We start from the raw sequence: 12,794 nt of genomic DNA, 5'->3' as shown, positions 1-12,794 counted from the left end.
GGCCAGGAAGGACTGTAGCTTCTGATGAAAAAGTGGGCAGGGCAGCCCTCTGCAGAGCTGCAACTGGGAAGAGAAAGTGCTGTGCAAATGTTGAGCAAAGGTTGCCACAGCCAAGAGCTTCTTCACTCAAGAACATTGGAGCGGATCTTGAAGCAATGGTTCTTGTCAGAGAAAGCCTATGCCAGCATTGCTAGGAATTCACTACACCCCGCAGTGAGGAATGGTTATTCTTAGGCAAGACTCCCCGCTACCAGGAGCCGGTGACTCACCCCAAGAGCCGCCAGAGCTTTTCTTCAGATGAACATTTTCCAATTTATTTTTCAAGGTGATTATCCAGGGCATGTCTACTGAGAAGGTCCTCCTGGGTTCGCTTCGCTGGGCTTTACTTCCTCATGCAATAACTGGTAGTCATTATTGCCATATTAAGCAATAATGTTTTAAAAGATGCCTGACATGGCATATAGAAATCTATATGGGACATAAAGGGAGTAGCCTAAGGCTTACCTAAGAAGAATGGATCAAGAAAGCAGGACAAATCAAGAAAAAAGAAGGTTTGGAGACAAAAACTACAGAATTAAATTGAATGGAACAAGGAAACCAAAGTCAATAAATGAGCATAACAAGGAGAAATCTGGGCAAAGAAAAGTGGACATTTTATGCAGCAGTAAAAGTTTAACTGAAGTGAATTACAGTTATTCACAAAGAATTGCAGAGGAGAATGCTTCCTTAAGGCATGTATTGAACTAATGGCTGAAATGAGATCTGAATTGGAATAGCTCTGTTACATGAATTATTATGGCAAAGTCCCCTTCAACTCAGGCTCAGATCCTGGTGATTACATACATTGAAATCCATGCAGTTTTCTTGGCCACAGGATTGAACAATTTAATTCCTTTCTGGCTGTGTGGTCTTCCTGTTGCCCATAGCAGGGCCTCCTTTGCTTATTCGTATTCATTTTAAATATATATTGTTTTCAACAACATGGCAACTCGCCTGCAGCACAGCAATATCCCTGAGTGAAGCATGACTACAAGGGCAGTTAACTAGAGTATTGTGGGCCTCAGTTAATTTGATCTCATGCAAATTTACACTTCATTATTTACACAAATGAAGAAGTTGATGGAAGAACTCCAATTCAATAGCCCAGGGAAGCATGACCCTCACCTTTCCTGTTACTGGATGTTACTCTATCATCTTATCTTTCCTGAAACATGGAGTAGCAGGTAATTACTGTAGTCGGTTAGACAGCATTAGAGTTGCTTTGTGCTTAGAAGAGAAGTTGGCAGGGCCTTGATGATGGCTATCACATTTGGCTGCAAAGGTTACACACAGCTTCTAAATGGCGGCAAGTGGTTACACCTTTTGGTATTTGTTTGTTGCCATCTTCTGGTCATCTGGATTTCTGCTACCCAGATATGATTGCAGGAGCTTTTTCCCCCCATAGACTATACAGTCACTCTATCCCAGCCATAGGAAGCCAGCAACGGCAAGCCACTGCCAAAATTCTGTTAAGAAAACTGCAAGGACTTGTCCAGGCAATCACTAGGAATAAATAGTGACTCAAAGAGAGTGAAACAGACAGACAGACAGACAGACAGAATTTTGTTTTTGTAGCTGAAATTTTGTTTAGCCAAAATTTAATTTTCTCATTAGTCATACAGCACCTTTCAAAGTTATTCAGCCATCATTATGCCAGTATAACAGCAACAAGACAAATATAATCATGACTAGAGGAAAAATGGCTTGTATTTTATTTCTCCCTAATTTTGCCTGCCTTCTCGCCCCCTTTAAAACAGTCTTGCTGTTATCCTAGATAAGAAAGTCAGCTGTGAAACATTTTTAGAGAGCCAGCTGAGTGAGGTGGTAAACATATCAGACAGAAACTGGGAGAGTGTGAGTTCTAGGCCTGCCTTAGGCACAAAGCCAACTGGATGGTCTTGAACCAATCATTCTCTCTTAGCCCTAGGAAAGAAGCAATGGTAAACCACTTTCAAAATCTTGCCATGCAAAATGCAGGGATCCATGCAGTCACCAGGAATCAACACTGACTTGAAGATTCTCCCCCAAACCCAACCAAATCTTACTTGTCCTTTAAAGAAGAGCCCAGGTGTTTCTGTCATGTGCGAGAGTCACTTGTCTCAACAGCTGCTTTACAAGCTATATTCTTTGGTGCTACCTACAATCCTCTCCTGAATTCTGAGCAGTGTCACAGGGTGATGAAATTGATGCTAGGGATTTCCTGTCCCATTTGTTCTCATGCTGTGCTTTACCCAGATCCATGCTCATTAGACTTCCTTCCTTTAACCCACACTGACTCTTAGGAACTAGAACAAGACGAAACAGAAAGCACTGAGGTTTCCAGCCTTTTGCTTCTTTACCTACGCTTTCGAGTTGAGCAACTAGCTTGACTGTTTCCAAAGAATTAAGGCCTGCCTTTCTGTTCTACTACAGTGGAAGAAGACATCTGTCCAATCTCTTGCTTCATTACTGCCTACCAATAGGCAGATGATTTGTTAGGTTTGTTACTGGCTAATACTTTCTGCTCCATGTACCTCATCCCCCATGCAAGGCTCTGGGTGTTAGCTCTTTTCTCTTTAATACCATACTATGCACAATAACACTATTTTATTTTCCTATATCCCAGATCGGGATGGGAGGCAGGTCTGTGTTAAGGATTCTACCAAACTTTTGTATGGACACATGCACAACTTGGACTGCATAAAGAGTTGCACAGGTTAAGAAGTGCTTTCTAAAGTGCTTTCCTTAATTTGAGCAATTTTTTGAGCTATTAGGTAAGTGCTGCAAAGAATTGTCCTAACTTTTCCCCCTTCATAACCCTGAGGCAACCTTTTGTGAAAATGGAGCCTCCATCTAGCTTCTTATGTTGTCTTCACAAAAACCAAGATTCCTTACCTTTCAATAGAACAATTCTCATTCCCTGCTCAGATGTGCTGTAGGACAAATGCAAATAGAGATATGTTACCAGTGTAAGTGCCCAAAAAATCTAAATTTTCATAATGGCAAATATTTTCTTATCTATTTTATCAAATCTAAGTAAAACATTGTTAGACATCATCAAAAACTGCCAATGAATTGGATTCTGAGAGGGCAGTTTTGCACCCCTGCCCTTTGTTCAACAGATTACTACAAAACTGAATTGAAAGAAAAAAATATCCGAACAAGCTTTTAAAAATATTAGTTGAGGGATACTGTAGTAATGATATGTTGTTGCTATGATTGAGTGGCTCACAGCAGACCTTGTAATGACTGGGTTCACACAACATGGCTTGTCTAACTATAGTTTCTTAATAAAATCCAGCTGATTAGACTCCTGTAACATACAAAGCAAACTCCAATAAACCACATGATGGCATAGAGTACAGTATTGCATGTGGATGGGAAAAGCAGGAGGGCAGGCAGGCCAGGAAAACCTTTGCCTCTGATAATGGAAGCTGAAAGCCGGAGGCAGTTTCTCACCATTTTAAAAAAGAAAACTGCTGTAGATCTCCAAAATCTTACAAATGTGTATAATATGATTTCGCTCTCTTAGTCCCCCACCCAAATTCCCTCCAAATATTGGGTGGCCCTTGGCCCCCATGTGCCTTCCTAAAGGTACAGAGGTTTATCAAATTGTCCCACTTCATTGGCCCTCAAAACCGAGAGTTGCAGAGCTGCTGAAACATGAAGAAGTGCAAATACAGGTATGGTGGTGAAATCCAAATTTTTTTACTACTGGCTTGGTGGGCGTGGCTTGGTGGGCGTGGCTTGGTGGGTGTGGCAGGGGAAGGATACTACAAAATCTCTATTCCCTCCCCACTCAAGGGGAAGGATATTGCAAAATCTCCATTCCCACCCCACTCTAAGGCCAGCCAGAGGTGGTATTTGCCGGTTCTCCACACTACAGAAAATTGCTGCTACCGCTTCTCCAGAACCTGTCAGAACCTGCTGGATTTCACCGCTGTACAGGTAGTCCTCAACTTACAACAGTTTGTTTAGTGACCGTTCAAAGTTACAACGGCACTGGAAAAAGTGACTTGTGACCAGTTGTAACATCCCCATGGTCATGGGATCAGAATTCAAAACCTTGGCAATTGACTCATATTTGTGTGTGGGTCACATGATCTCCTTTTGCAACCTTCTGACAACGGGGAAGCCAGATTCCCTTAACAACAGTTTGACTAATTTAACAGCGATTTTCACTTAACAGCTGGGCAAGAAAGGTTGTAACATGGGGGCAAACTCACTTAACCAATGTTTCCCTTCGCCACAGAAATGGTGGGCTCCGCTGTGGTCGTAAGGCGAGGACTACCTGTATATTACTGTTTAATGGCCATTCCCTTGGCCTCTCTCTTTAAGGAGGTGTGTGCCCACTCCCGCAAGTTCTCTGGAAGGAAAAGCAGTAGCTCTCCCAACGCTGCTTCCACCGAATTCAAAGCTCCGTGGGAAAGATTCCTCTTCCCAATCCGTGTAGCTAAAGGTTCACAAAGACCCGCGCCCAATCTCGGACCACCGGGCTTAATTGTTTTCAGAGGGACCACTATTTTTCCGAAGGTGGCCATGGCTCGCAGCGGAGAACTAAGGAGAAAACTTTTCCTCCAGAGGGTGGCGGGCGGGGTGGGGGAGAAGCTCGGCCCTGAGGAAGAAAATCCTTCTTTGGAAGGCTGCCGCATCGTCGGAGGTGGAGGAGGGAGGAGGGGGGAGAAGGGAACTTCAGAGCGCCCCCTAGTGCTGACGGCGAGCATGCCCCCCTGTCTCCGGAGGCAGAGCCAGAAAGGGTGAGGCGAAAGTCTGGCGCAGCCAAGCCCGCTCCGATCCCTCTGAGGCTGGGGAACCCCGACGGAGACGGCCGCCTTTTGACAAGAGTCTGCAAGGGGACAATGCGCTGGGAGCCAAAGGGGAATCAGGTTCCCACGAGCTACGTCAACTCTTCCACCAGTTTCGTTGGGACGAGGAGAGGGAACCGGGGCTTGGAGAAAAGGAAGGGAGCGGTCCCAGGTATGCTCAGGGTCGACGGCTAGGGCGTCCGCGGAGGTGCTTTGGGGAGCCTCCAAATTAGTTGCGGTGGCTAAACGGCTGATTGGGAGAAGCGGGCATTCTTCGATCTCCGGCCAGTACAGTCCTCCGTGGTGCGCTCAGGCTGGTCAAAGAATATTCCTGGGGGATATTTAGGGTTCGCGCAGTTGCGATGCTTTCCAAATGACTTGCTTTTGCTTTAGGGATGGAAGCAGCCAGAAGAATCGGTGCCGTTCTGTGGGAGAAAGAAACATGTAGTAGAAGGCAGGAGCTCGGATTGTTTGGGCTTTACTATTCCGTGAAAAAAAGTAGCCAGAAAGTCCTGGAGGGAAGCAAAACAGCTGCCCCTCTTTCGCGTGTTATCGGGAACTGTTAATTCTAAGAATCCCAATAAATGGGCGAAAAATGGTCATTCGGAAGCTCTTCCAATAGAGGCGTCTATCCCCAAATACTCCTCACCTGTTGGAGTGACGTTTTAACCCAACCTGAGATTATTTTATTCCAGGTTCTGCCTTCCCAGGAGGCAGTTATTCCCTGCCTTCTATCACATGTCCTGGTTCAAGTAGTGAATAGAGTGGTGAAATACTCCCACCATCCTATTAATAGTTTGTAAGTAGTTTAGAGCGTGGCAGTTCTAAGTCGCCTAAACAGCTGTATTGTACTTCAGTCTCCGTAACCTCCTAGCCAATGAGGCTTTTTGAATATGTAGGTGTGGGGAGTGGGGTTTTATTTAGCTGAAAAGCAAGACAGCCAAACAACACAACTTGTAAAAGGATATCCTATGTAGGGAGCATTGTGAATCTAACAAGTTATTGGTGTGTGGGTGTAAAATTTATTTGATTGATTAGACTTGTAGATCTTTATTTCCTTCTGAGGCTAGATGCTTATGTTGCTTTAATACCTGTGTAAGTTGTGGCAAGAACTGTTTTCTGAAAAAGTCTTTCCTTCTAATGAGATGGAGGAAGATAATTAACTTTTAGACTAATGCTTCCCTGTATGTTTAGAAATACATTAATTATTTTCAAATAATTTCTGATAACTTTTTTGTTAAACATTTTAACTCATGAATTTATCAATGAATTAAACATTGCAGTTCTTCAGTTTTATAAGTTATTAATGCTCCATACCAACCATTAAAATAAAATTAAATAGCTTTCCACCTTCTGGATCATGAATTCACTCTCCCTAATATGGATTAAATCTGTTTTTCCTCAAATCTCAGGAGCCCTAAATAGTTTGCCACCAGGAAAGCAGAATTTGCAAGAGCCTAGTTCCAATTTCAAAAGAACATTTATAGAAAGAGTGAAAAATGCTGTCTTCAATGTAATTACAATGGAAAAATTAGAGGATATTAAGAGGTGAATGGTATAATTTATTTTCCCAGATTCTGTTTTTGTTTCTATAGGGGCAGTGAAAAACATGGGAAGTTATAATTGTATCATCTGATTTTGAATATAGCCCCAGGTTACTATTGCTAGACAATAATTTTTTTTATGGAGCAATCTAGTTGCAGTACCTATGATAAGTACAAGAGATATGCTTATTTAAACATGCACGCCTGCTGCAAAAGTGGACAAGATAGCTATAGACTAACACAATTTGTTTCTGGTTTTACCAAATGTATTTAGAACATTATCCAACATCAGAAGGATTTGTTTCTCTTGCCAAATACAGTATACATAAGTAAAAGCTTCTTTGTTGGTTTGTGCATGGAAATTTTAAAAGGCATGATACAGTAATACATGTATTAACATTAATAAAAATTCTACAAAATAGAAATAATCTTTCAGGATTTTTCAAGGTGATTGTTATACAGGACAGTAATTGGAGGGGGAGAAAAAAGTTCAACGTGATGATAAGGGGCGTGCATAAGAGCACAAAAGTGCCTACCATTCCTGTCCTATTGTTCTCTTCATTATAATATTATATGCATACTCATACTTTTACTTATATATACTTTTCTCTCATGAGTTATTTTATGTTGATGATTGTATATACTGTTGTGACAAAAAAATAATAATGTCGCAGTTGTGGTGTTTGTATAAATGTCAGCACTTTTGTATATCTAGGGAGCACATAACTGATCATCAGTTCTGGTGAATACCAGTGGGAGTTTATCATGAAATCTAAGGTCCCAACAGATTTAAAAAACCAACGAATTAGCAAACAAACAGAAGCCACTAATGGCAAACCACATCTATATTTTTACCATGAAAACTTGAGAGATACACCCATGATGTCAACAGAAGTTGAACTTGACTTTTTTACTCTGAAGTAAATCCAGTTGTGGTCTCGGGTCAGAGGATATAGAAAGGTTACTGTAAGTTGGAAGACTGGACATATTAGCAAATTTGGGAAGAATCCTCTATATACATAATCAAAAAGTAAGCTTTTTGAACTTGATCTAAGTAAACAGACAATAGCATTGTGCCGTCAGATTAGACTTTTGGATTAGATTTAAATCTATAGGAATGACATAAAGCTATTCTCCTGGTTTTTGTAAATAGTGTAAAACCTGAGTAATTGCTCCACATGTTACAATGTTACAATAGATATTTTTGTCAATCTCTATTATTTTGTTTATTGTAAAGATCCGGAAGACAGAGAAGCTTGTTGACATTATTTGAGGAACATTTAGTTAAATCTAATAATACTTTTCTATTGTATATGCTATTTGTAGCATAGATGCTAGTTTCTCAGAAATAAGCCCAGCTTGTTCTCATCAGCTTGTTCTTAAATTTCACAGTGACTTCTGTTATCTAAAACATGAGTTTTATTGTGTTAGTAATATTAAATTAAACATGTCTATACTGTAAATTTCAAATCCCTATTTATACGTTCAAAAAAAATGACGGAAAGAACAATGTAATTATGAATTAAAACAACTTGTTATAAAATATTAAATATGACACTTTTCCATTTTTATTGCTGTTTACCCCTATAGTTCCCTTACCTGTTTGTTACTATTGTAAAATATCCTTCATTTTAAACTTAAACTTTCACAGAATTGCAAAATTGTTCTCAAGTTTCTTAGTAATGCTAAAAATAAAGTACATTGTGAAGATACTTTATCTTTGTTATTTGGAAGGACCCCATCCTGTGTGGCTGAAGAGATGTTAACAAATACTCGTTAGCACCAAATCAACATTCATCTTAATCAGAATGGGAGAAGTTACTCTAGCGCATGAGGCAGCAGATCACAAGCAGTAGAACTATAACAGTATATTAAATAAAAGTTTGCTTCCCTTGGTGATACAGGTAGACCTTGACCTATGACCACAACTGAGCCCAAAATTTCTGTTGTTAACTGAGACAGTTGTTAATTAGTTTTTCTCTATTTTACGACCTTTCTTGCCACAGTTGTTAACTGAATCACTGCTGTTGTTACGTTAGTAACACAGATGTTAAGTGAATCGGGCTTCCCCATTGACTCTGCTTGTCAGAAGGTCACAAAAGGTGATCACATGACCCCAGGACAACCACCATATATGAGTCAGTTGCCAAGCATCTGAATTTTGATCATGTGATCTGGGGAATGCTGCAATGGTCGTAAATGTGAAAAAAAGTCATTAGTGACTTTTTCCAGGACTGTGGTAACTTCAAATGATCATTAAATGAACTGTTATAAGTCATAGGGCTACCTATAGCTAAAATCCGCCTGAGGTAGCTGCCCCATTTTATTTTATATACTTTTGGTCAGCTAGAAGTGAACTACCTTGAGGTAAAAGGGGCTTAATTCCAAGAAAGGGATTGCATTGTTAATATTCGGTCTGAGTGGATCTTTTGGTTGAAGGACTAAAAGTTAAAGCCCTGTGGATTTTAAACCATAGGCGGAAAAGTCCCTTTCACTATTTAAAAATAATTTACTTAACTACTTGTTCATGAAAGCCTTACTTCCTTTCCCCATATTTCTGTTGGTTCTCCTCATTGTAAGTATATATGTTGGGTTCTATGATAAAACAGGTAATCCAAATCAGGTTGTAAATTTAAGAAAATATTTTTAATAATAATAATAATATTTTAATTTTTATACCGCCCTTCTCCCGAAGGACTCAGGGCGGTTAACAGCCAGATAAAATATGGTACAATACAATACAATAAAACCAATTAAAAAACTTATTCTATATGGCCAATAATTTAAATATAAAATACATAATCTAAAACCCCATTTAAAATCCAATTTAAAAACCCATTTTATGCCAGTCCTGCTCAGAAGAATAAATACATCTTCAGCTCGCAGCGAAAGGTCCGGAGGTCCAGAAGTTGACGAAGTCCAGGAGGAAGCTCATTCCAGAGGGTCGGTGGCCCCACAGAGAAGGCTCTCTCCCTGGGGGTCGCCAGCCGACATTGTTTGGCTGACGGCACCCTGAGGAGACCCTCTCTATGGGAGTGCACCGGTCGGTGGGAGGCATATGGTAACAGAAGGCGGTCCCGGAGATATCCCGGTCCTATGTCATGGAGTGCTTTAAAGGTGGTAACCAACACCTTGAAGTGCACCCGGAAGACCACAGGCAGCCAGTGCAGCTTGCGCAGGAGAGGTGTTATATGAGAGCCACGAGTGGCTCCCTCTATCACCCGCGCAGCTGCATTCTGGACCAACTGGAGCCTCCGGGTGCTCCTCAAGGGGAGCCCCATGTAGAGAGCATTGCAGTAGTCCAGGTGAGAAGTGATGAGGGCATGAGTGACCGTGTCTAGAAAGGGGCGCAACTGGCGAACCAGGCGTACCTGGTAAAAAGCTCTCCTGGAGACAGTCGCCAAATGATCTTCAAAAGACAACCGTCCATCCAGGAGAACGCCTAGATTGCGCACCCTCTCCATTGGGGCCAATGATTTGCCCCCAACAGTCAGCAGCGGTTGCAGCTGACTGCCGGCATCCACAGCCACTCAGTCTTGGAGGAGTTGAGCTTGAGCCTGTTTCTCCCCATCCAGTACAAGTGAAATCAGCCAGTCAGGACAAGACAAAAGGGGAAGTTAGGAGAAGTTATATTAAATATGATGGAGTTCGTACAGAAAACTGGCTTCTCTTGCCTTTGGGTTCGGCAGGAGCTGGTGGCTGGGAGCAAGTAGGGAGAGTCAGCTCTCATGGACAGAAACGGAGGGTCTAATCCTCTTTTCCTTCCCTTGCAGATGCCTGAGCCTGGAAGCAGCCGTTGACAGGATGTTTGCTATGCACCCTCCCAATGCTTCTCAAGCCCCTGCCATTCACCTAGTGAACAGTTCCTCCTTGGGTCTTACAGAGCTGGTGAAGACTCCACCAAGTGCTTCTTCTCCCGCTGCCCCCATCTTCTCAATGACCTTGGGGGCAATCTCTAATATTGTGGCCTTGGTAATCCTAGTGCAGTCCTACACCCGCTTCAGGCGTCGTTCCAAGGCCACCTTCCTGCTTTTTGCCAGCAGCTTGGTTATCACAGACCTAGCCGGCCATGTCATCCCAGGCTCCTTTGTGTTGCAACTGTATGCCACACAGCGTAACTGGACAGCCATGGATCCTTCTAAAGCGCTCTGCCAGTTCTTTGGCGCTTCCATGGTATTCTTTGGACTATGCCCTCTCTTTCTGGGCTTCATGATGGCCGTGGAGCGTTGCATTGGCATCACTCGTCCTCTGCTTCATGCTTCAATGGTCACGCCAGGCCGAACAAAGTTTTCCTTGGTAGGACTGTGGACTATTGCTCTTGCCATTGCCCTGTTGCCTCTCTGCAGTTTTGGGAAATATGTTGTACAGGCCCCAAACACTTGGTGTTTTATCAAGGTGAAAGACGCAGAAGAATGGTCCGAGATAGCTTTTGCCCTGCTCTTCTCCCTTTTGGGATTGGCCTCTCTGGTAGCCTCTCTGATCTGCAACACATTCAGTGGACTCATTCTGGTGCGAGCTCGTCTCCGTGGTCAGCGCAAATGTGGTCGGCGGAGAGCCAAAGCTCATGACATTGAAATGGTTGTACAGCTTGTGGGCATCATGGTGGTTTCCTGTATTTGTTGGAGTCCATTATTGGTGAGTACAAAAAAACAGAAAAGGGCCAATGGAAACAAATAGGGTGGTTAGCATATATTTTGAGGCACAAAATAAGTGAGAAGTTGGCATGTATCAAACAAACCCCTCCCTAGTTGGAGTGAGAGGGGAACTATGTTCAGACTTGGAAAATTTTCTTCTTATAACTGTACAATAATTTTTGTACATCTACATGATTTTTGTTTCCCAATCTGGTCTATTTTAAAGGGCTATGGTTGTTCTATTACCATGGCAGCTAAAACTTACATTGAAATATACAGAGAGCATCAGATTGGGTAAATTTAGAATAAGAGGCCCTTGTGTATTAGGGAGATTCTTGGAAATATGTTCATACGAAACACAGTACTTTCAATTATGTAAGAAACTGACTATAGAGGGAAAATAATTGTTAACTTCTTAACTTCTTAAGGTTAAAAGTTTGAATCAAATTGACATTATGTTTGGGTATAATAGCCCAAAGAATCAACCAAGCAATCACTCAATTGACTCTGGGGAGCCCTTATCAGCACACAAATAAAGGGCTGGGTTGTGAATGGTACATTTATTATGTGGGCTGAGCTAATGTGTACACAGTGTTAATACCTGTTTCTAAGTTCTTAGGGTCACTGGGGAGGAGTGGACCAAGAAATCTACTGTCTCGATATCTTGTTCTCTCATTTGCTGATGTCACATTGCTGCTCTTTTTCTCTGTGCTGTTCCCAGGTCATTGTCATCTTATCAGCAAGCAACTCTCATAAAGTTCTGAATTATGATCAGCTGCTGTTCCTTGGTGTGCGCCTGGCCTCCTGGAACCAGATCCTGGACCCATGGGTATATATATTGCTACGGCGCGCAGTGCTGCGCAAGCTCCTGGCTCTACTTCTAAGGCGCCCTGACCTCAAAACAACACAGTTTGACCGCTGGGAGGCCAGCTCCTTCCAGAGCTCTGAGCGCAGTGTTGCTGCTGGTCGCATCTAGTATTGGGTGGAGCAAACAAGAACTGATTGACTTGAAAGCACTTTGAACCGTCCTGGAATTCAGAATCTAGCAATCTTGGCGGCGGCTGCTGGTATAGGGAATACCACAGATAAATTGGCAGTTTTGAATCTTGGCAGCAAATAAGAAGTTCAGTATTAAGAAATAGCCTCCTGCCCGTTTCTGACTTTCTTATGAGAGGGAGGGAGGGAGAGTGCGAGCGAGAGATGCACGATCTTCTTGGAAGACATAATAATGACAGTTCTTTTGGGGTAGTCAAGGGCATCCACAGAAAGGGTGAGGGAGAATAAATATATCACAATGCAAATGAAAAATCACAATGCTCATGAATTCATTTTGATATCATGGTGGTTTCTATTGGACACCTATGGAGGAGACCTTTGCTCAGTGGTAAAGAATACATTATACATTCCTGATACTTCTCATAAAGTGGAACCGAGAACTTGCTCTGTTCTCAGATCAAAAGATCCGTATCAAAAGAAGACGGTTCGTGACCAGGTAAAGGAAAGCAGGCCAGTATGTTTTGATAGGAAAACAATGATTTAATGCATTTTGAAAGCCATATGACCTTCCTGATACAGACTGCACTGTGCATGATGAATAGCCTGGCAAAGTATTCATGCTATATGCCAAAGCTGAATAATACTATCTGTGACTTTTCTTGCATAATGCAAGAGCAGCTTCTCAAGTGTGTGAATCTTGCTCTTGTGGGTCCTCGGGCGAGAAGACATCCCAGATAGCCTCCTTCCTTGGATACTCAGTTCAGGCAGATCATCATCCTGCTGCACCTTCCTAGCCA

At 42.2% G+C, this 12,794-nt stretch overlaps 1 protein-coding gene across 1 annotated transcript; it reads left to right on the top strand.

Moving 5' to 3' along the window:
- Positions 1 to 4,763: 4,763 nt before the first annotated feature.
- PTGER1 (prostaglandin E receptor 1) lies at positions 4,764 to 12,055 on the top strand. The gene is made up of 3 exons (XM_058168667.1): positions 4,764 to 4,995; positions 10,141 to 11,002; positions 11,723 to 12,055. The coding sequence occupies exons 2-3, from the start codon at positions 10,172 to 10,174 to the stop codon at positions 11,975 to 11,977; spliced, it is 1,086 nt and encodes a 361-aa protein (XP_058024650.1). The 5' UTR covers positions 4,764 to 4,995; positions 10,141 to 10,171; the 3' UTR covers positions 11,978 to 12,055.
- The last annotated feature ends 739 nt before the right edge of the window (positions 12,056 to 12,794 follow it).

Source organism: Ahaetulla prasina, chromosome 2 (assembly GCF_028640845.1).
Source record: "Ahaetulla prasina isolate Xishuangbanna chromosome 2, ASM2864084v1, whole genome shotgun sequence".
Classification (NCBI taxonomy): domain Eukaryota; kingdom Metazoa; phylum Chordata; class Lepidosauria; order Squamata; family Colubridae; genus Ahaetulla; species Ahaetulla prasina.
Note: the sequence above shows the minus strand (reverse complement) of the source record. Positions and strands in the feature narration are given on the sequence as shown.